This window comes from Macaca thibetana, chromosome 14 (assembly GCF_024542745.1).
Source record: "Macaca thibetana thibetana isolate TM-01 chromosome 14, ASM2454274v1, whole genome shotgun sequence".
Taxonomy (NCBI): domain Eukaryota; kingdom Metazoa; phylum Chordata; class Mammalia; order Primates; family Cercopithecidae; genus Macaca; species Macaca thibetana.
The window spans coordinates 7,686,861-7,711,156 of NC_065591.1; the positions used below are offsets into that span (position 1 = coordinate 7,686,861).

General features: G+C 45.2%; 3 protein-coding genes across 7 annotated transcripts in view; 2 read left to right on the plus strand and 1 right to left on the minus strand.

The window, feature by feature from the left end:
- Positions 1-24,296, plus strand: part of MRPL11 (mitochondrial ribosomal protein L11) — a 242,991-nt gene that overhangs the window by 6,757 nt on the left and 211,938 nt on the right. The gene's annotated exons all lie outside the window — the stretch shown is intronic.
- The window catches only part of CTSF (cathepsin F), a 105,866-nt gene that overhangs the window by 6,750 nt on the left and 74,820 nt on the right, over positions 1-24,296 (plus strand).
- LOC126935346 (RNA-binding protein 4) overlaps positions 1-24,296 on the minus strand; it is a 56,667-nt gene that overhangs the window by 3,947 nt on the left and 28,424 nt on the right. For 2 of the 5 annotated variants that reach the window (XR_007719229.1, XR_007719228.1), the window contains 2 exons: positions 6,992-7,115; positions 1,100-4,528 (listed from right to left, as the gene is read on the minus strand). The exons of 1 other annotated variant lie outside the window; for it this stretch is intronic. Coding sequence is in view for 2 of the 4 variants with exons in the window: in XM_050756624.1 (XP_050612581.1) it covers positions 22,672-22,691 (20 nt within the window). In the remaining 2 variants the exon portion in view is untranslated. Of the gene's footprint in view, positions 1-1,099; positions 4,529-6,991; positions 7,116-22,249; positions 22,692-24,296 lie in introns of those variants that run through there. 2 more of the 5 variants (XM_050756624.1, XM_050756625.1) reach the window with 1 other exon arrangement.

Genomic DNA, 24,296 nt, shown 5'->3' on the forward strand with positions numbered 1-24,296 from the left:
GCTCACACCTGTAATCTCAGCATTTTGGGAGACCGAGGCAGGCAGATCACTTGAGGAGTTTGAGACCAGCCTGGCCAACATGACGAAACCCCGTCCCTACTAAAAATACAAAAATTAAGCAGGCATGGTGGCAAGTGCCTGTAGTCCCAGCTACCTAGGAGGCTGAGGCAGGAGAATCGCTTGAACCCAGGAGGCAGAGGTCGCGGGAAGCCGAGATTGCACCACTATACTCCATCTCAAAAAAAAAAAAAATTAGCTGGGCATGGTGGTGCACGCCTGTAATCGCAGCTACTCAAGAGGCTGAGGTGGGAGATTCTCTTGAGCCCAGGAGGTTGAGGCTGCAGTGAGCTGTGATCGTGCCACTGCACTCCATTCTGGGCAATGGGAGACCCTTTCTCCAAAACGACAAAAAAAAAGGATTTAGTGAGGTGAGTGCTGTGGCTTCAGTAATAAGTGATGGGAAGTTAGCCAGATTCTTGAGACATTTCTAAATTTGCTACAGCTGGTGGTGAGGCTACTTTTCTCTAACCAGAGCTGCTCTTAAACCAGTTTAAAGGCTAACAGATCCAGATTAGTAGTGCTAGGAATAAGCCCTGCATCAGAAAAAGGCTGAGCAGATTCTCTCCAAGGACCTATCATGTTAACTCAATTTCACTTCATATTTTTCTGGCTCATATTAAAAAAAAAAAATTGCTTAGTTATCACCCCTCTCCAGTGTTTCTCCTTTTTTAATTTTTAAAAAATAATTAAATTCACTTATGAGCTATTAAAAGAGGTCTCTCTTCCCAAGGTGCTAATATTCTGCTAGGATTAGGCTTTGGCTAAAATAAAATCCGAGCAGAAAAGCAAATCACATATTAATGATTAGCAGTGACATTTTGCAGTCACGTATGTCTTCTAGATCACGGACATCTTATTTATCTTTGTTTAGATCCCCATAGAACGCATTTAATGATGGACTCAACCCTACTTAAGCTTTATTGTACTTCATATGGAAATGTTGATGTATAAATTTTGACTACATGTGAAATTTTACCTACAATAATATAGCATTTACTTCACATATTTTATACTTAATCTTGACAGGTGAAGCAAAAATTTTCCCTCATTTCTTAGGGGAACAGACTGACAAATCTACAGAAGTTAACCTGTCCATGCACACATTCCAACCAGTGGTGAAGTACATAAGGCTCATGTTAGCTTCAGTATTCCCCAGGGAAGCAAGACTCTGTTTTACAATAGAGAAAATAAGGCAAAGATGCTGGGATTTTCTTGTGATCTGCAAGGCACTATGCAGAGCCAAGAAAAAAAATCTGCAGATTTTGCTGGCCTCGGCAAAATCTCTGATGGTTCTCCGTGCTAGGTTTCAACCAATTTAACATAGGAAGTTTAACATATGCCGGGTGCATGGCTCAGGCCTGTAATCCTAGCACTTTGGGAGGCTGAGGTGAGTGGATTTCCTGAGCTCAAGAATTGAGACCAGCCTGGGCAACATGGCGAAACCCCATCTCTACTAAAAATACAAAAAATTTAGCTGGGCATGGTGGTGTGTACCTGTAATCCCAGCTACTGGGGAGGCTGAGGCACAAGAATCACTTGAACCCCAGGAGGCAGAGGTTACAGTGAGCTGATAATGCACCACTGCACTCCAGCCTGGGTGACAGACTCTGTCTCAAAAAAAATAAGTAAATAATAAACATATCTTGATTTCTATCTCATTGGCAGAACAAGAAAAAAAATTTTCTAGCCAGGCGCAGTGGCTCACGCCTGTAATCTTTGGGAGGCTAAGGCGGGCAGATCACGAGGTCAGGAGATCGAGACCATGCTGGCTAACACGGTGAAACCCCATCTCTACTAAAAATGCAAAAAATTATCCGGGTGTGATGGCGGGCGCCTGTAGTCCCAGTTACTCAGGAGGCTGAGGCAGGAGAATGGCGTGAACCCGGGAGGCGGAGCTAGTAGTGAGCCGAGATCGCGCCACTGTACTCCAGCCCGGGCAACACAGCAAGACAACATCTCAAAAAAAAAAAATTTTTTTTATGCAGAAGAGTTCTATATCATCACTGCCCAATAACACTTCTGGCAGTGATGGAAGTGTTCCATATCTGTGCTATCCAATTTGTGGCTACTGTGGTAAAATGAGTTACCATATGGTTAGGTAGTAAAATAAGCTACTCATAGGTAGAGAAAAAGCCCTGCAGTATTGTGTAATTTTTATTTTAGAAAACCTTTCACCCCAAAAGAGGACTGTTGAGTAAGACAAATGTATTTCTTTCTTTTAAGATGGAGTCTCGCTCTGTCGCCCAGGCTCGAGTGCACTGGTATGATCTCGGCTCACTGCAACCTCTGCCTCTCAGGTTCAAGCAATTCTCCTGTCTCAACCTTCCCAGTAGCTGGAATTATAGTCGCATGACACCACGCCTGGTGAATTTTTGTATTTTTAGTAGAGATGGAGTTTCACCACGTTGGTCAGGCTGGTCTTGAACACCCAACCTCAGGTGGTCTACCTGCCTCGGCCTCCCAAAATGCTGGGATTACAGGCGTGAGCCACTGCACCTGGCCAATGTTTTTATTTCTAAACTTTACTTCTCATATGAGAAATTACATACTGTGAATACAAAATTCCTTTAGTTCACCAAGACCAAGTTTCTTACTATAGACCACTTCAGAGTCCCATGAAGCCTCTCAACACTAAAAGCTCCTGAATTCATTTATCAGCTGTTTGAATTCCTACTATGAGCTAGGATGTGGGAACATGGTGATGAATGAGGCATATGTGGTTTCTGTAGCCTCAGATCTACCCCCTTCCTTGGGTTTCCAGATACATAGTGAAGCTGGCATGGCACAGAAAGACACTAGACCCTCAGGGTACTCAATGCACTGTTAGGAACTTGTCCTAAGGGCAGAAAAAGGTCAGCTGCCTGAAAGATGGACCAGGAAAGGGAAGCAACTTGCCCCAGATTGGTTTCATAGCTTGTCGGGATTTTGCTTACAAACCTGGTCCTCAGGAAGTCACCTGGCCTAGGAGATTCGGGAAAAGGAAGGAGGGGAGAAGTAAATATTCCTGGGAAGAGCTGTCAGTTTGTTGGAAGATCAATCTCATCTTTCTTCAGACCAGAGCTAGGCTCTACTGCTGAGGAGAAATGAAATGCAAGAAATGATAGAATCAGCTCCAGGACTTGTGGGGGAAGAGTGAAAAATCTGACAAGATGAATTCAATCTGAAGTGCCTTAGGTTTGCAGGGCCTTTGAGAATCCAGGCCAAATTCAAACTGCGTATCTGTCACCTCTGCAAATCCACAAGAACCCAATGAGGTAGCATCCTGGCTCTCCCAGCAATAAAGCAACTGAGGTTTAGAAAGTTTAGGCTGGGCGCAGTGGTCTACCTACGCCTGTAATCCCAGCACTTTGGGAGGTCGAGGCGGGTGGATCACGAGGTCAGGAGTTCGAGACCAGCCTGACCAACATGGTGAAACCCTGTCTCTACTAAAAATACAAAAATTAGCCAGGCGTGGTGGCACGCACCTGTAATCCCAGCTACTCAGGAGGCTGAGGCAGAGAATCGCTTGAATCCGGGAGGTGGAGATTGCAGTGAGCCGAGATCGTGCCACCGTACTTCAGCCTGGGCAACAGAGCGAGACTCCGTCTAAAACAAAAAAGAAATTAGTGGCCTGGTGCGGTGGCTCACGCCTGTAATCCCAGCACTTTGGGAGGCCAAGGCGGGAAGATCACCTGAGGTCAGGAGTTCGAGACCAGCCTGGACAACATGGCAAAACCCTGTCTCTACTAAAACTACAAAAAATTAAGCAGGAGCCTGTAATTCTACCTATTCGGTAGGCTGAAGTAGGAGAATCACTTGAACCCGGGAGGCGGAGGTTGTAGTGAGCCAAGATCCTGCCACTGCACTCCAGCCTGGCTGACAGAGCAAGACTCCGTCTCAAAGAAAAAAAAAAAAAAAAGACTCCATCTCAAAAAGAAAAAAAAAGAAAAAGAATTTGTGACAAATACCACAAATTACACAAAATAGGTCCAATGGCAGGGAATATTGGGAGGACATACCTACTAAGCTACAGGTGGTTTAGGAGGGCATTCCGATACTTGATCCTGAAGCTAAGATCTGAGGATAAGTTAGCTCTAAAGCAGTAAAGAGAAAGGTCCTTCCAGATTTAATTAAAACAAACAAACAAACAAAAAAACGGCCCTGAGGCAGGAAAGAGCTCAGTGTATACAACGATCTGAAAGGAGAGTCAGTGTGGTCAGAAAAGGATAGATAAATAGGGAAAAGGGCCTGAGATAATAGAGTGTGACAGAGGCAAGGCCCGATCAAACTAAGGGATTGGGCATTTTACTTTAGATAAAATTGGAAGTTGCTGAAAGGTTCTAAGTAAGGAACATCTGATTTACATTTCACAAGATCATTCTGGCTACTAAATGGAGAATACTTTGAAGACACAAGGATAAGGAAAAGACAGACCTGGAGGTCACTGTAGTCATCTTGGTGGGAGAGGATAGCATGGTCTAGACTATGGCTGTGGCAAAGACATAGAGAAAAGAGGCAACATGTGATATAAACATGGTGAACAGCTGCTAATGGTTGGGGAGGAGGTAAGAATGACTACCAGGAATCTGGCTGGAAGAGAAGGGGATAAGGAAGACTGAAGGAGAAATGATTTTAGAGTGGGAAGTCTCCGGAGCTCTATCTCAGATGTACCAAGTTGGAGGTGTATTAAGAGAACCAGCCAGGCACAATAGCTCATGCTTGTAATCCCAGCATGTTGGGAGGCCAAGGCAGGAGGAACCCGAGGTCAGTAGTTCGAGACTAGCCTGGCCAATATGGTGAAATCCCATCTGTACTAAAAATACAAAAATTAGCCAGGTGTAGTGGCACACGCCTGTAGTCCCAGCTACTCAGGAGACTGAGGCAGAAGAATCGCTTGAACCCGGGAGGCGGAGGTTGCAGTGAGCCGAGATCACGCCACTGCACTCCAGCCTGGGCAACAGAGTGAGACTCCATCTCAAAAAAAAAAAAAAAAAAAAAGAGAACCAAGAAGAAATGTCAACTAGGTCTCCAGATCCCTGAATCTTGAGCACAGAAGAGAGGTTTTGAACTGGAGATATCAAGAGTCTTTAGCACCTGGATCAGTGTTAATAACAGAAATACAATGTGAGCCACAAATGCAAACCACATAGGGAACTGAAACAGGTGAAATTAAGTTGTATTAATTTTATTTTCCCCAGATAGTCTAGTGGTTAGGAAAAAAACAAAAACAATTTTAATGTATTTTTACCCAATATATGCAAAAAAATTATCAGTCCAACATATAATGAGCATTAAAAAATGAATATATTCTTTCTCATATTATTTTATTTTTTTTGAGAGACAGACTGTTGCTCTGTCGCCCAGGCTAGAGTGCAGTGGCCCAGTCTTGGCTCACTAGATCCTCCGCCTCCCGGGTTCAAGCGATTCTCCTGTCTCAGCCTCCCAAGTAGCTGGGATTACAGGCACATGCCACCACGCCTGGCTTATTTTTGTATTTTTAGTAGAGATGGGGTTTTACCATCTTGACCAGGCTGGTCTCAAACTTCTGACATCAAGTGATCTGCCTGCCTTGGCCTCCCAAAGTGCTGGGATTATAGGCATGAGCCACAGCACCTGGTTTATATTAATTTTTTAAATCCCACAGGTATTTGGTACTCACAGCACTGTATATGGCTCTGGCTACCACACTGAACAGCACAACTCCAGATGGTATACAAAGCCAAAGCAATGAATGAAGTCTTAAAGAGGATTTCAAACTTGGCACTACTGATGTTTAGCCACATCCCTGGGGGGAGAATCCCCCCAAATTGTGACAATTAACAATGATTTCAGGGAATCTCTGAGCCTATTCTAGTTGCCCATTTAAAACAAACAAACAAACAAAAAGTCAGCTTAGGTCAGGCACAGTGGTTCACGTCTGTAATCCCAGCACTATGGGAGGCCAAGGCACATGGATCACCTGAAGTCAGGAGTTCAAGACCAACCTGACCACCACTGAGAAACCCCATCTCTACTAAAAATACAAAATTAGAGAGGCGTGGTGGTGCGTGCCTGTAATGCCAGCTACTAGGGAGGCTGAGGCAGGAGAATCGCTTGAATCCAGGAGGCAGAGGTTGCACTGAGCCAGGATCGTGCCACTGCATTGCAGCCTGGGCAACAAGAGCAAAACTCCATCTCAAAAAAAATAAATAAATAAAAAAGGGTCAGGCTAGGTGGCTCACACCTGTAATCCCAGCACTTTGGGAGGCTGAGGCAGGCAAATGGCTAGAGCTCAGTTCAAGACCAGCTTGGGCAACATGGCAAAACCATGACTACAAAAAAATACAGAAATAAGTTGGGCATGCTGGCATGCGCCTGTGGTCCCAGCTACTTGGGAGGCTGAGATGGGAAAATTGCTTGAGCCCGGGAGGAGGCAGAGGTTGAACACCGCACTCCAGTTTGGGTGACACAGGAAGACCCTGTCTCAAAAAAAAGGTGGGGGAGGGGGCAGGCGAGGTGGCTCATGCCTATTTGTTTTTTGTTTTTGTTTTAGATGAAATCTTGCTCTGTAGCCCAGGCTAGAGTGCAGTGGCACTATCTCGTCTCACTGCAATCTCCACCTCCCGGGTTCAAGCGATTCTCCTGCCTCAGCCTCCCAAGTAGCTGGGACTATAGGTGCGCACGATGACAACTGGCTAATATTTATATTTTTAGTAGAGATGGGGTTTCATCACGTTGGCCAGGCTGCTCTCAAGCTCCTGACCTCAAGTGATCCGCCCCCCTCAGCCTCCCAAAGTGCTGGGATTATAAGTGTGAGCCACTGCACCTGGCCTAATCTTAGTACTTTGGAAGGGTGAGGCAGGAGTATAGTTTGAGCCAGGAGTTCCTAACCAGCCTGGGCAACATAGGGAGACCCCATCTCTACCAAAAGATAAAAATAAAAAATAAATTAGCCAGGTGCAATGGTGCATACCTGTGTAGTTCCAGCTTCTTGGGAGGTTGAAATGGAAGGACTGCTTCAGCTCAGAAGGTCGAGGCTGCATTAAGCCATGCTCATACCACTGTATTCCAGCCTAGGCAACAGAGCAAGACCGCACCTAAAAAAAAAAAAAAAAAAAAAAAAAAAAAAGACTAAAAAATTGATCAGGGCCTGAGGATTAACTACAAAGGGGAACAAGGGCTTTTTGGCTGACAAAAATGTTCTGTATTTTGATTGCAGCGATGGGAACATTGTAACCATCAGTTATCAAAAGTATATTGTCAGACTGGGCACAGTGGCTCATGACTGTGCCTATAATCCCAGCACTTTGGGCGGCCAAGGTGGTGGATCGCCTGAGGTCAGCAGTTTGAGACCAGCCTGGCCAACATGGTGAAACTCTGTCTCTATTAAAAATATAAAAATTAGCCGGGCGTGGTGGCATGCATCTACAATCCCAGTTACTCAAAAGGCTGAGGCACGAAAATCGCTTGAGCCCAGGAGGTGGAGACTGCAGTGAGCAGAGATCATGCCAGTGCACTCCAGCCTGGGCAATAGAGTGAGACACCATCTTTTAAAAACAAAAAAAAAAAAAAAAAAGCCCCCCCCCCCCCCCCCCCCCCCCCCCAAAAGCACATTGTCACAATGTATCAAATTGTTTTCAAAACTGGTGTATTTTATTGTTTGAAAAGAATACTCAGGCTTGGCATGGTGGCTCACGCCTGTAACCTCAGCCCTTTGGGAGGCCAAGGTGAGATCAACTGAGGTTGGGAGTTCGAGACCAGCCTGACCGACATGGAGAATCCCCGTCTCTACTAAAAAAATACCAAATTAGGCCGGACACAGTGGCTCACACCTGTTATCCCAGCACTTTGGGAGGCCGAGGCGGGTGGCAAGGTCAGGAGATCGAGACCATCCTAACACAGTGAAACCCCGTTTCTACTAAAAATACAAAAACAAAATTAGCCGGGAGTGGTGGCAGGCGCCTGTAGTCCCAGCTACTCGGGAGGCTGAGGCAGGAGAATGGCGTGAACCCAAGAGGCGAAGCTTGCAGTGAGCTGAGATTGAGCCACTGCACTCCAGCCTGGGCAACAAGGCAAGACTCCGCCTAAAAAATATATATATATATATAAAATTAGCCAGGCCTGGTGGTGGGCACCTGTAATCCCAGCTACTCGGGAGGAAGGAGAATCACTTGAACCCAGGAGGCGGAGGGTGTGGTGAGCTGAGATCACATTATTGCACTCCAGCCTGGACAACAAAAGCAAAACTCCATCTCAAAAAAAAAATAAAAAATAAAAAGAATACTTCTGGGCCGTCTCTTCCTGGTTCTTCCCAGAGTCAGGAAAACCTGGATTGAAAGAGTGGTTTAAAAAAAAAAAAAAAAGCTCTGAAGAGCCAATTTTTGTAAAAAGTACATCACATTATGACACTGCTTAAAAACCCCACAAGACTAGTTTACTCAGAATGAAGGCCAGAAAGGCCATAGATTAACTACTAGATCTGCTAACTACCTGACCTCTTCTGCTCCTCTCTCCCCTCACTCACTCTTGCCACTGGCCTCCTTACTGTTAGAACACTTCCACCTTGAGACCCTTGCTCAAGATATTCTCTCTACCTGGAGTACTTTTCCCCCAGATACCTGGTGCTAACTTACATCTAATTCAACTCATTGCTCAAATCTTACTTTTTTAAGAGGCCCAAGCCGGGCGCAGTGGCTCATTCCTATAATCCCAGCACTTTGGGAGGCCGAGGCAGGTGGATCACCTGAGGTCAGGAGTTCGAAATCAGCAGGGTCAATATGGTGAAACACCATCGCTACTAAAATACAAAAATTAGCCAGGCATGGTGGTGCATGACTATAATCCCAGCTACTGAGGCTGAGGCAGAAGAATCGCTAGAACCTGGGAGGCAGAAGTTGCAGTGAGCCAAGATCACGCCATCGCATTCCAGCCTGGGTGACAAGAGCAAAACTCCATCTCAAAAAAAAAAAAAAAAAAGAAATATAATTCTATTTTTTTAAAATTATAAAAATTTTGGCCGGGCACGGTGGCTCAAGCCTGTAATCCCAGCACTTTGGGAGGCCGAGACGGGCGGATCACGAGGTCAGGAGATCGAGACCAGCCTGGCTAACACGGTGAAACCCCGTCTCTACTAAAAATACAAAAAACTAGCCGGGCGAGGTGGTAGGCGCCTGTAGTCCCAGCTATTTGGGAGGCTGAGGCAGGAGAATGGCGTAAACCTGGGAGGCAGAGCTTGTAGTGAGCTGAGATCCGGCCACTGCACTCCAGCCTGGGTGACAGAGCGAGACTCTGTCTCAAAAAAAAAAATAAAAATAAAAATAAAAATAAAAATAAAATAAAAATTTTTAAATACACAGGCCTGGCCCCCTATTTATCACAGCAATCTGCACACACATATACTGCACTAGCTCTCCCAATCCTCGCTACTTAACTTGAACCTTTTTAATACAAAGGTCTTACGTCCTAACACATAATTTAGTTATTTACTATGTTCATTACTTGTCTTGGACTAGAATGTAAGTTTTAGACGTTGGAGCTTCCATTAGTTTAGGTCACGAAGATGACATGGAGGAGAAACTACCACACAACCATTAGGGACATGTAGCAGAAACAAGGAACAATCTTTTAAACAGAAAAGTGGGCCGGGCACAGTGGCTCATGCCTGAAATCCCAGCACTTTGGGAAGCCAAGGCGGCTGAATCACCTGAATTCAGGAGTTTGAGACCAGCCTGGTCAACATGGCAAAACCCCGACTCTACAAAAAATAAAAAAGATTAGCCAGGCGTGGGGGTGCACACATGTAGTCCCAGCTATTTGGGAGGCTGAGGCAGGAGAATCACTTGAACCCAGGAAGCAGAGGTTGCAGGAGGCTGCGATCACGCCACTGGACTCCAGCCTGAGTGACAGAGCAAAACTGTCTCAAAAAAAAAAAAAAAAAAAAAAGCAACCTGTAAAGAATTGAGGTAAGGAACACAAGGTAAGAAGTTCAAGAAATTAGGCTGGGCACAGTGGCTCACGCCTGTAATCCCAGCACTTTAGGAGACCGAGCCGATCCACCTCAGGGTGGATCACCTGAGGTCAGGACTTCAAGACCAGCCTGACCAATATGATGAAACCCCATCTCTACTAAAAATACAAAAATTAGCCAGACGTGATTGCACGTGCCTGTAATCCCAGCTACTCGGGAGACTGAGACAGGAGAATCACTTGAATACAGGCGGCAGAGTTTGCAGGGAGCCGAGATCGCACCATTGCACTCCAGCCTGGGCAGTGAGAACAAAACTCTGTCTCAAAAAAAGAAGTTAAAGAAATTAACAGGTTGGCATTTTGGAATGGAATGTCTCCAAAACAAAACAACAAAGACTCTTCCACATTAGTTGGTGTTTAAGAATGATGTGCCAGCTGGCCATGGTGGCTCATGCCTATAACCCCAGCTACTCAGGAGGTTGAAGTGAGAGGACACTTGAGCCCAGAAGTTCACAGCCCCAGTGAACCATGATTGCAACACTGCCCTCCAGCCTGAGCAACAGTGAGATCTTGTCTCAAAACAAGAGAAAACAAAACAAAGTAAGAATACTGTACCACTGATATGATTTATCCATTCTCCCTAAGTGATGGGAGAAAACACTGCCAAACCCCATTTCTTTTTCTTTTTTTTTTTTTTTTTTGTATCTTGCTCTGTTGCCCAGGCTGGAATGCAGTGGCATGATCATGGCTCACTGCAGCCTCAATGTCCCGGGCTGAAACAACCCTCCTACCTCAAACTCAAGAGTAGCTGGAACTATAGGTACACAGCACCATGCTCAGCTATTTTTAAAAATTTTCTGTAGAGATAGAGTTTTGACGTATTACCCAGGCTTGCCAGCCCAATTTCTTATCTTAAGGATGTCCAGCAGTAAAACCTAAAGGAAACTTGTTAAAGAAATCATCTTGGGATCAAAAGACTTGGCTGATGCCCAAGTATTTCTTCTTCTTGTTGTTGAGACAGGGTCTTCCTCTATCACCCAGGCTGGAGTGCAGTGGTGTGATCTCAGCTCACTGCAACCTCCACCTCCTGGGTTCAAATGATTCTCCTGCTTCAGCCTCCCGAGTAGATGGAATTACAGGCGCCCAAAAGCCTAATTTTTTTTTTTTTTAAGCTAAGTGCTAAAGATATAAAAAGACAAAAAGGAAATACAAACGACTCTTAAAAATATAAAGGGCTGCCAGGCGCGGTGCTCACGCTTGTAATCCTAGCACTTTGGTAGGCTCAGGCGGGCAGATCACCTGAGGTCGGGAGACCAGCCTGACCAACATGGAGAAACCCCATCTCTACTAAAAATACAAAATTAGCCAGGTGTGGTGGCACATGCCTATATTCCCAGCTAATCAGGAGTCTGAGGCAAGAGAATCACTTAAACCCATACCATTGCACTCCAGCCTGGGCAACAAGAGCAAAACTCCAGGACTGGCGTGGTGGGTCACACCTATAATCCCAGCACTTTGGGAGGCCGAGGTAGGCAGATCACGAGGTCAGCAGTTCAAGACCAGCCTGGCCAACATGGTGAAACCCCATCTCTGCTAAAAACACAAAAAATACAAAAATTAGCTGGGTGTGGTGGCGCGTGCCTATAATCCCAGCTACTCAGGAGGCTGAGGCAGCAGAACTGCTTGAACGCTTGAACCGGGACCCGGGAGGCGGAGGTTGCGGTGAGCCGAGATCACACAGTGGCTTGAGCCTGTAATACCAACACTTTGGGAGGCCAAGTCAGGAGGATCACTTGAGGGCAGGAGTTTGAGGACCAGCCTGGGCAACATGGCAAGACCCTGTCTCTACAAAAAATTAAAACCTCACTCATTACAAAAATAGACACTAATTATAAATACAGTAAGACAGCTATGGTCTGGCCGGGCGCGGTGGCTCAAGCCTGTAATCCCAGCACTTTGGGAGACCGAGACAGGCGGATCACGAGGTCAGGAGATCGAGACCATCCTGGCTAACCCGGTGAAACCCCGTCTCTACTAAAAAATACAAAAAAAAAACTAGCCGGGCGTGGTGGCGGGCGCCTGTAGTCCCAGCTACTCGGGAGGCTGAGGCAGGAGAGTGGCGGGAACCCGGGAGGCGGAGCTTGCAGTGAGCTGAGATCCGGCCACTGCACTCCAGCCTGGGCGACAGTGAGACTCCGTCTCAAAAAAAAAAAAAAAAAAAAAAAAAAAAAAAAAAAAGACAGCTATGGTCTGAATATTTGTGTCACCCCCCCCCATTAATGTTGAAATACCCCCACAAGGTAATGGTTTTAGGTGAAGCCTTTCACATCTAACTGGTGGGAATATACATTGTAATGACTTGAGGACAATTTGACACACAGCAAAATATAAACTGCCCATCAATATCTAGGAATGTACCTTATTAAAATACCTGCACTCATACCAAATAACCATTTTTTATCTAATACAAAATGTCACTAACTTTCAGGTACAACTTTTTTTTTTTTTTTTTTTTTTGAAGACAGAGTCTGGCTCTGTCGTGCAGGCTGGAGTGCAGTGGTGCTATCTCGGCTCACTACAAGCTCCACCTCCTAGGTTCACGCCATTCTCCTGCCTCAGCCTCCGGAGTAGCTGGGACTACAGGCACAAGCAACCACGCCCAGCTAATTTTTTGTATTTTCAGTAGAGACAGGGTTTCACCATGTTAGCCAGGATGGTCTCAATCTCCTGACCTCGTGATCCACCCGCCTCAGCTTCCCAGTGCTGGGATTACAGGTGTGAGCCACCGCACCCGGCCTAGGTACAACATTATTTTATACACTACTAAAACACTGCCAGTCAGACGTAGTGGCTCACGCCTGTAATCCCAGCACTTTGGGAGGCTGAGGTGGGCGGATCGCTTGAGCTGAGGAGTTTAAGACCAGCCACTCAACATGGCGAAACCCCATCTCTACAAAAAAAAAATATAAAAACAATTAGCCGGGCGTGGTGGTGTGCACTTGTAGTCCCAGCTATTCAGGAGGCTGAGTTGGGAGGATCACTTGAGCCCAGGAGGTGGAGGTTATAAAGTGAGATCATGCCACTGCATTCCTGCCTGGGTAACAGAGCAAGACTCTCTCTCAAAAAAAAAAAAAAAAAAATTAAACACTGCCAATTGAACTATGAGACATATGGATAAGCAAGACACAAATTTCAGACACATCAAAAAATGTTAAAACATTATGTCTAAGAATTGTTTAAATATAACCTTATCCTTTTTGTTTTTAAAAAAAAACTACTTATGGGCACACTTTTTTTTTTTTTTTTGAGACAGTCTCACTCTGTCACCCAGGTTGGAGTGCAGTGGTGCAATCTTGGCTCACTGCAACCTCCACCTCCCAGGTTCAAGCGATTCTCCTGCCTCAGCCTCCTGAGTAGCTGGGATTACAAGTGTGGGCTACCACGCCCAGCAAAATTTTAAAGAAGTAAAAAGGGCCGGGCGTGGTGGCTCACGCCTGTAATCCCAGCACTTTGAGAGGCCGAGGTGGGCGGATCACAAGGTCAGGAGATCAAGACCATGGTGAAACCCCGTCTCTACTAAAAATAGAAAAAATTAGCCGGGCGCAGGGGCGGGCGCCTGTAGTCCCAGCTACTCGGGAGGCTGAGGCAGGAGAATGGCGTGAACCCGGGAGGCAGAGCTTGCAGTGAGCTGAGATGCGGCCACTGCACTCCAGCCTGGGCGACAGAGCGAGACTCCGTCTCAAAAAAAAAAAAAAAAAAAAAAAAAAAGAAGTAAAAAGAAGGCTGGGCGCGGTGGTTCACACCTATAATCCCAGTACTTTTGGGAGGCCGAGGCGGGCGGATCACAAGGTCAGAAGTTCAAGACCACCCTGACCAACATGGTGAAACCTTGTCTCTATTAAAACTACAAAAAAAAAATTTAGCTAGGCATGGTGGTATGCGCCTGTAATCCTAGCTACTCAGGAGGCTGAGGGAGGAGAATCGCTTGAACCTGGGAGGCAGACACTGTAGTGAGCCGAGATGGCGCCACTGGACTCCAGCCTGGGCGACAGAGTGAGACTCCATCTCAAAAAATAAAAAAACAAATTATCTGTAGGCGGGGCACAGTGGCTCACACCTGTAATCCCAGCACTTTGGGAGGCTAAGGCAGGAGGATCACTTAAGCCCAGGAGTTCAAGACCAGGCTGGGCTACAGGGGAAAACCTTGTCTCTAAAAGAAAAAAAAAAAAAAAAAATTAATCAAAACTGAGCTGGGCGTGGTGGTGCATGCCTGTGGTCCCAGCTACTCAGGAGGCTGAGGCGAGAGGATAGCTTCAGCCTGGGAGGTCAAGGTTGCAGTGAGACATGTTTGCACCACAGCACTCTAGCCTAGAGAACAAAGTGAGACCTTGTCTCAAAAATAAAATTTTTAAAAAAGTTAATAGGGCTTGGTGGCATACGCCTGTAGTCCTAAATACTTGGGAGGCTGAGACTGGAGGATCATTTGGGCCTCGGAGCTATGGCTGCAGTGAGATATAACACCGTGGCACTCTAGCCTGGATGACAGAGCAAGACCCTGTCTCTAAAATAAGTAATATTTTTAGAGAGAGTCTTGCTGTTGTCCCGCTGGGCTTGAACTCCTGGGCTGCTCAAGCAATCCCTGCACCTCGGCCTGCCAAGTACCTGAGACTACAGGTGCATGCCACTGTGCCCTGCTTATTTTTTGCCTTTTTAATTGAGGCATGTATTCAAAGTATGATTCCCTATCCTGGGCGACAGAGCAGGACTCTGTCACAAAAAAAAAAAAGAAAAAAAGAGAGAGAAAAAAGAAAACCCATGTATGATTTTTTATTTCCCAAAACGTAGTAGCCTGTTGTTGACTGGAAGCCTTACAGGTCATAAGTCAATTAACATATTTCATGTGTTACATGTATACTGTATTCTTACAATAAAAGCTAAACAAAAGGCTGGGCGCGGTGGGTCACACCTATAATCCTAACACTTTGGGAGGCTGAGGTGGGTGGATCACCTGAGGTCAAGAGTTCGAGAACAGCCTGACCAATATGGTGAAACCCTGTCTCTACTAAAAATACAAAAGTTACCTGGGCATGGTTGGCATGTGCCTACAGTTCCAGCTACTCAGAAGGCTGAGACAGGAGATTGCTTGGACCCAAGAGGCAGAGGTTGCAGTGAGCCGAGATCACATCACTGCACTCCAGCCTGGGTGACAGAGCAAGACTCCCTCTCAAAAAAAAAAAAAAAAAAAAAATTAAGTAGAAGTGAATCATTATAAAGGTGTTCATCCCGATAGTATTTATGTTGAATAGGCTGAGGAAAAGTAGGAGGAGGGGTTGGTCTGGCTGTCTCAGGGCAGCAGAGGCAGAAGAAAATCCATCTATAAGTCCATGTATAAGTGAACCTGCACAACAGTTCAAACCCTTGTTGTTCAATGGTCAACTGTACAAAGGAAGCCCCAAACTCGGTTAGGTGTCAATCTTCCTTACACTGTGAAACTCAGAAGTCCCATCTTGTCGCATATCTGAATACAAACAATTCTGATGTTGGATAGAGGAACTCAAAGAAATCAGCAGGCACACACAACCCTCAATGGAAGCACCAGCCCCCAGTGGACAGAGTACTCAACCTCCCTGTTAGCTGTGACAAGACAAAAATGAAAGCAGTAATAAAATGCTCAATTCACTCATCACTATCCAAGTACTTTCTCCTTTGGTGTCGTGTCTCCTTAAGGGGACAGGAAGAACCATCCCTGTTTTGGTGGGGGTGGGGATGGGGGTGGGCGGGTATATGTTTCAGACAGGTCAGGTCTCACTATGTTGGCCAGGCTGGCCTTGGAACTCCTGCGCCCAATCTTTGCACCTCAGCCTCCCTAGTAGCTGAGACTAGACAGGCGCCACTAGGCCCGAAACCATCCCAATTTTGTATCTCAAGGGTGCTATTTACCTGCCATAAAGTAACACAAGTCCCTATTCCTGTCAGATTTGCATCTGATGAGAAGCTAGAAGGTTCACTCATGTTAAGCCATCATAATCTGGCTTGACAAAATAGAGTTGTTAGCATGAAAAAACTTAATAATGCAAGAACATGGTTTAACAAAGCAAATACTAAGGCTTCAAAAAGTCCCCTGCCCCACCTTCCCCAGAAGCCAACTGCTTTTGCCTTTTTAGTTGTTCTTTACCTTTATTTCTGAATAAGATGTTCATAATCCATTTGCCACTTTAAAAAATTTCCTTTTGGCTGGGCGTGATGGCTCATGCCTGTAATCCCAGCACTTTGGGAGGCCAAGGTGGGCAGATCACAAGGTCAGGAGATCGAGACCATCCTGGCTAACATGGTGAAACCCCATCTCTACTAAAATACAAAAAAATTAGCCAGGCGTGGTGGAGGGCGCCTGTAGTCCCAGCTACTCAGGAGGCTGAGGCAGGAGAATGGCATGAACCTGGGAGGCGGAGCTTGCAGTAAGCCGAGATCGCACCACTGCGCTCCGGCCTGGGCAACCAAAAAAAAAAAAAAATTCCTCATTTCTATGAGTTTTGCTCTTACACATATTACCCACCCATCCCCACTTCATCAGATTATTATTTTATTACAATATTCAGAGCTACAACAATCGTAACTAGGTAAATATCACATACAGTTGAATCCTGCTATGGTTTGAGTGTTTATGTCCCCCGAAAATTCATGTTAAAATCCGAATCCCCAAGGTGAAAGTATTAGGTACACCTTTGAGAGGTGATTACACCACAGAACAAAGCCCTCATCAATGGGATTTGTGCCCTTATATAGAAGAAACCCCAGAGAAATCCCTCACCCTTCCTGCCTTGCAAACTCAAGACAGGATCCAGGCACCAAGTCTGCCACAGCCTTGATCTTGGCCTTCCCAGGCTCCAAAACGCTGAGAAATAAAATTCTGTTGTGTATAAGCCATCCAGTTTATGGTCTTTTGTTACAGTAGCTCAAACGGAGTAAGAAAATCCTCATGTTGGCCGGGCGCGGTGGCTCACGCCTGTAATCCCAACACTTTGGGGGGCCAAGGGGGGTGGATCACAAGGTCAGAAGATTGAGACCATCCTGGCTAACACAGTGAAACCCCGTCTCTCCTAAAAAAATACAAAACTCAGCCAGGTGTGGTGGCGGGCGCCTGTAGTCCCAGCTACTCAGGAGGCTGAGGCAGGAGAATGGATGGCATGAACCCAAGAGGCGGAGCTTGCAGTGAGCCGAGATCACGCCACTGCACTCCAGCCTGGGTGACAGAGCAAGACTCCGTCTCAAAAAAGAAAATCCTCATGTTATAATACTTCATAAGTTTTTGTTTATTCTAGTTAATATTTACCTTAATTTTTTCATTTTCTCTGTACTTCATCAGTAATTCAGCTCGAAACTCTCCAAGTAAGGCAAAAATTTCCTCAGTATATTCTAATACAGTTTTTTGTCTGAGACATCCCCTCTTAGAAGTATACTTTCTCTTGCTTCAACCTGGACTACTGTTCTCCAAATCCACTGCAGAAAGGGAGTCCTGGGACTTCCCATCACCATCATCCTGGGAATTCCTTTTATCTCAGAATGAGATGATGTATAAGAACACAAAACTACTGAGAGCAAACTGACCTGGGTAATTTGAAACAGCACTTAGTACCAGTGCCAATGATCTCTCACTACTGCATCCCCCTGAGACTACTTTAAGTACTGATGTGTAGCTCTAGGGTAAAGAGCCTGGTTTAATTTAGCATTCACCAAAAACCCCAATTTTGAGGATGCCTGGAAAACTTTTGAGACAGGGTCCCACTCTGTCACCCAGGATGGAGTCCAGTGATACCATCTCTGTTCACTGCAACCTCTATCCCTGGCATCGAGCAATCCTCCCATCTCAGCCTCCTGAGTAGCTGGAACTACAGGCGTGAGTCACCATGACCAGCTCATTTTTAAATTATTATTATTATTATTATTATTATTGAGTCTCGCTCTGTCGCCCAGGCTGGAGTGCAGTGGCCAGATCTCAGCTCACTGCAAGCTCCGCCTCCCAGGTTTACGCCATTCTCCTGCCTCAGCCTCCCGAGTAGCTGGGACTACAGGCGCCCGCCACCTCGCCCGGCTAGTTTTTTGTATTTTTTAGTAGAGACGGGGTTTCACCGTGTTAGCCAGGATGGTCTCGATCTCCTGACCTTGTGATCCACCCGTCTCGGCCTCCCAAAGTGCTGGGATTACCGGCTTGAGCCACCGGGCCTATTATAATTATTTTAAGGACATATTTTCACTCTCATTGCCCAGGGTGGAGTTCAATGGCGCTATCTCAGCTCCCGGCAACCTCTGCCTCCCGGGTTCAAGTGATTCTCCTGCCTCAGCCTCCCGAGTAGCTGGGATTACAGGCGCCCACCACCATGACTGGCTAATTTTTTGTGTTTTTAGTAGAGATGGGGTTTCTCCATGTTGGACAGGCTAGTCTTGAACTCCCAACCTCAGGCGATCTGCTGCCTTGACCTCCCAAAGTGCTGGGATTACAGGCGTCAAGCCACCACTCCTGGCCAGAAAACTTTTAAGGCAAAGTTAACAGGGTTAACATCAAGTTAAACTCCAACATCACCCTGAAAACTCTGCCCTCCATGGTCCTTTGACTCACGCAGAACCAGGCCAGGCCACATGTCATCAATACAAAATAGTATGACCATTCCCACCCCAACCTGACTTCCAAGGACATATCAATTATTTGTACACCCAAGACCCAGACAAGCAGCTGCTTGTGGAGGCACAGTGAGGACAGGCACAATGCCCTATTGATCTTTGTATTCACCACATGCTAACCCAATTGCAGGTAATCAGGGAGTACCTAGCGAAATAGAAATCCAGCTAGACATTTACTAGACAGAATGAACAGTGAAATGCTATGGGGGAAAATCAGTTTATTAAAGCATTACTCTTGAAAAACTACATTTTGGCCAGGCGCAGTGGCTCACATATAATCTCCGCAAAAACTTTAGGAGGCCAAGGCAGGAGGATCCCTTGAGCTCAGGAGATCAGAGTTACAGTGAGCTATGATCATGCCACGGCACTGCAGCTTGGGTGTCTAAAAAACAAAAAGAGCTAGATGGCTAAACAAAAAGCAAGAAAAAGTACTTTATTACTCCTGAGGTAAGGAGTGACAGCATAACCTTGTCAATTACAAAGAGCCAACTACATGGCTTCAACTCAAAGATACACTTGATTGGAAGCATAAAGAAAACTTCATAATACATCAATGTTGAAAATCAGTGAATTATAGTCAATCTTTCCAGATCACCTCTTAAAAATAATTCATCTTGCTCTGTCACCTGGGCTGGAGTATAGTGACACAATCGGCTCACCACAGCCTGAAACTCCTGGGCTCAAACTATCCTCCCGCTTCAGCCTCTCTTAGTAGCTGGAACTTCAGCTGCATATCCACCACACAGAGCTAATTTTAAAATTGTCTTAGAAACGGGATCCTGCTATGTTGCCTAGGCTGCCATTGTTCTTGATAAAGTTTTTCCTCTCAACAAGTCAATAGTTTAAGGCTGGGTGTGGTGGCTCATGCCTGTAATTCCAGCACTTTAGGAGGCAGGCGAATCACTTGAGTCTGGGAGTTTGAGACCAGATTGGCCATGGTGAAACTCCATCTCTACTAAAAATACAAAAATTAGCCAGGTGTGGTGGCAGGCGCCAGTAATCCCAGTTACTCAGGAGGCTGAGGCAGGAGAATCACTTGAACATGGAAGGCACAGGCTGCAGTGAGCCAAGATCATGCCAGTGCACTCCAGTCTGGGCAACAGAGAGACCCTGTCTCAAGGGGGAAAAAAAAAAAAAACCCACACACACAAACAATAAATAGTTTAAAAGAGAAAATGGAAAAGCATCTAGTATGAATACAGCATTAAGCCAGGCCAGATTCTGTTATGAAAAAACTACTCTTACGTTGTCTGTTACAGGGAGATCAGGATCTCAAAGCAGAAAGCAACAATGACTTCCTCTAACAGAATCAAGAAATTTAAAAACAAAATTTTTTTTGAGAGAAGTATCGCTCTTTTCCCCCAGGCTTGAGTCAGTGGCTCAATCTCGGCTCGCTGCAACCTCTGCCTCCCTTTGTATTTTTTAGTAGAGACTGGGTTTCACCAAGTTGGCCAGGCTGGTCTCGAACTCCTGACCTCAGGGGATCCGCCTGCCTCAGCCTCCCAAAGTGCTGGGATTACAGGCATGAGACACTGCGCCTGGTAAAAAATTTTTGAGACACCCAGGCTGTAGTGCAGTGGCCTGATCTTACCTTACTGCAGCCTTGACTTCCTGGGTTCAAGTGATCCTCCCACCTCAGCCTCTGGAGTAGCTGGGACCACAAATGTGCAACACTATGCCCAGGTAATTTTTAAATTTTTTGTAGAGACAGGGCTTCCCCATGTTGCCCAGGCTGGTCTTGAACTTCTGAGCTCAAGCAACCCACTTGCCTCAGCCTCCCAAAGTGCTGGGATTACGGGTGTGAGGCACTGCACCCGGCCAAGGAGTTAATATTTTATTTTATAAAATATTTTTTTGAGACGGAGTTTTGCTCTTGTTGCCCAGGCTGGAGTGCAATGGCGCAATCTTGGCTCACTGCAACCTCCGCCTCCTGGGTTCAAGCGATTTTGCTGCCTCAGCCTCCTGAGTAGCTGGGATTACAGGTACATGCCGCCACACCCAGCTAATTTTTTGTATTTTTAGTAGAGACAGGATTTCACCATGTTGGTCAGGCTGATCTCGAACTCCTGACCTTGCGATCCACCCGCCTCGGCCTCCCAAAGTGCTGGGATTACAAGCGTGAGCCACCATGCCTGAGTTAATTTTAACTAGTTAACTAATTTTAACTAGTTTTGTAATGCAAAAATGTATCATATCCATGTTTACCATGTCACTTCTGAAAATCCTTCACTGACCATCCCCATCTAAAGAGAATTCTTGCTTGACATTTCTGCATTTTCTCCTCCCTCAGAATAGAAGCTCCAGAACCGTATATATGCCCAACACTTAAAACACCACCTTCCAGAGTATCATTCAATAAAATATTTGTTGAATCAACAAATACCGTTAGTCTCCAATGTTTGAAATTTGCCAACCCTACCCATCAGATCAAAGGGTATACTGAGAGAGTAAAAATGGCGTTCAGTGGTGGGTCTGTCCTTTAGAGAAAAAGAAACCAAAGTAGGTATGTACGACCATCCAAGAGAAATGGCAGAGAACCAACCCAGCCAGGAAAGGAAAAAACTAACAGAAAAACATTTGCTGGGAAGATTAAATGAGAACACATCAAACACCCAGCACAGGCTTCACATACAAAAATATTCAATAAATTACATGTTGTATAGAGCTGTTCAAATCTTGGCCATCTACGATTAGGAAGAATCCAACAGGAGGAAGCAATTATTAAAAAAAAAAAAAATCTAAGAAACCATCTAAGTAAAGACCTGCTTATCTCCCCATCATCATAACCCGACTTCCCTAAAGGGTAATGCCGGGCATACAGTAGGTGCTCAGTATTTGCTGAATGATTCTGAGAAATGCTCTAACTAGACATAGTCCTGTATCTGTAGAAATTGGAGCAAGAAGGTACAGAGCAAACATATGGAAGACAAGTAACTGTTTCAAGAAAAACATGAGGCTAAGAGGCGGCAGTTCTTGCACTTAGCCCCATCATTCAACAAGGTATCTAAAGTTCGTATGTTGGGTCATTTCTCCATGCCTATGATTTAAAGGCTATAAACCCAAGTAATGAGGTGCTAGTGGGACATTCAGGCATTCTTTGGATTTTGGCAGAGCTTAACAAATAGATGGTGAAAGGCATCAACACATGTCACTGGCCTACAGTTAGCAAAGTACTCTTGGAGCCACAGCTTCATTTTTTCACAAGGCACAAAGAGCGAAAGCTGACTTCCTCATCCCCGGAAATTAAGTTAAGCTAGATACACTGACTGGGTGATTGGAATGGTAGTCTTAAGGGAAGGTAGTGACTGCTTCTCTAGAAGAGAAGACCAACATCTCTAAACTAAAAGTAGGTGGTTTTATAACAAAGGTGGACCAGTGGGAAAAGTCTTCATTGGAATAAGGCTGCCTACCTGGGCTTCTATATAACCCCTTTCCTCTGGCACCTACAAGTCCTATTTGCAATAAACAAAATAACTGCAGTGACGTTCACCCAAAGCTGAGTATCTTAAAACTTTATACCCTCCCCTTCAAGGTACAAATGAACCCCCAAACAAGCCGAAACAAGAAGTCTCTCAAAGCACACATACCCTAAGTTGAAAAACCATTTATTTCACCGGAAAGAAAAAAAGTGATCCAACTCTATAGGTCTAGCCTTTGGACCAAAAAGAGACCCTGGAGCAGTGAGACTCTCACCAAGGTCATTCCCAAATCCAACAGCCGCAGGAGGCAGGAGGCAGGGAGGAGACAGCACAGCCCCCACCACAGTTTCTGCACACAATGAGGCCTGCTGGGAGAACAGAACATGAATGGGAAGCTACAGAAGTTTTGAAGGACAGAAGAACAGGAAAATGGGCAGGAGAGGAAAGGAAAGGAAAGGAAGAGAAGGTCTGAACTTAGCAAGGTAAATTAAGGTCCACGGTTCCTGAGGGACTGAACGCACAGAGCCGAGAACGTCCCGGAGATGGGGTACCACGAAGGGTGTATTCTCATGCACAACCGCAGCTCGGAATTTCAGCCCACACACATCCCACCTGAAAGAGAGCACAATACAGCGGCTTTACAGCAAAGCTCAAAAGGGCTTTCCCATTAAAAACTTCAACATCTTTACAAAGTCTGATAACTTGACACTCCTTTTAAGTTTACTTGTACCCTTCCCCAGTATCACAGTAATCTCTTAACAATGGAAAGAGCTTGAAGGCCAGAGAGTAACTGGGGAGTCTAAACAATCTCAGACTAAGGTCTTAAATTAATAGCAAATCTTGTTTCATAAAAGTAGGCAAAGAGACATTCCATTGCTCTTGATGATGTTAACATTAGCATTCCTTAGAGAAGGTAATTCCACATCACAAGCTGTCAGCAGAGGACAGGAAAAATGGAAAGGCTCCAATTAGCTCCCTGAGGTTAAAAAAAAAAAAAAAAAAAAAAAAAAAAAAAAAAAATCAACAGTATTTTCTATCTAGGAGTTACTGCCAAGGTCCAAGTTAAAAATCATTCAAAGTCTAAATAAAAGTAGCATCAACTGTGCAAGTTTTAAGACCTGAGGACATCCAATTCCAACTAGGGAAGAAACTAACTTTGTAAAGAAGGTGTGGAAGGGCATGTATAAGCTACACATCAAGTCACTGAAGTCTCTTTTCCAGCCCAATCAGTGACTGCCTACTCAATAACCCTGGGAAAGTCACATATCTTCTGCCCTAACTGCAAAGATGACAGTTATCTATCACTCACACAGTTACTATAATTAAGGATCAATGGTAATGTCTGGGACACACTGGGAGCTACTCAAAACTAAGGGCATTGAGATTTACCCTTAAGTACAATAATCTCAAACACCTAGAGCCCAAAGCTGGCAAGTATCAGAAGAGAATATATTCAAGTAGAGCCAAATGGATCATGGGGCTCAAAATGTATGACAGTGGAAAAAGCAAAGGGACTCAGGGTAGAGCTGCTGGCTCAAGAGTATTAAATGCCCAAAACAGCTAGTGAGAAGATGAAGAAGGGAGTGATTTGCTTATGGCAAAGCTCCCAACCCTGGATTTCAACCTCACCAAAGGAGTAAAATTAACAGGTGTGCATGCATACTTAAACACATACCCTGAGAAAGTAGATGATGTCCAAACTAGAACTGTGGGAATAGTTACTTAAAAAAAAAAAAAAAAAAACCTAAGTAAGTGACAGGCTGGGCTGTTACAGGACAGACTGAAAGATAAAGCAATGGAGTGGGCACTCTATTCAGGGAATAAATCTGAGCTGGGCAAAGAAGGTAGGTGTTAGCATCTATGCCCAGACTTCCTTGTGGAACTTTATAAAAGATAAGTTTTGTATTTCTCTCTACCCCAACTTACCATCAAATAAGTTCTATAAAACTCATAAGGGTTGAATCGTTCAGGAATGTCAGAAATATGCTTCAAGATTAAGATGATGCCATTTTGGTAGTCTTCTTAGTAACTGGGACCTGAGCAGTGATGACCAGTTAACTACAGTTATGGACTTTATCATCAGGGATCATATCAGAACTTTCACACAGCACAAAACAGAACAGGAAACTTGAAGACCTTAGGAATGTCGCACACCTAGGAAACTTAACAAAGGCTCTAAGAAACAAAACACCTGAGCCTGAACGTGTGGGTCCCCAG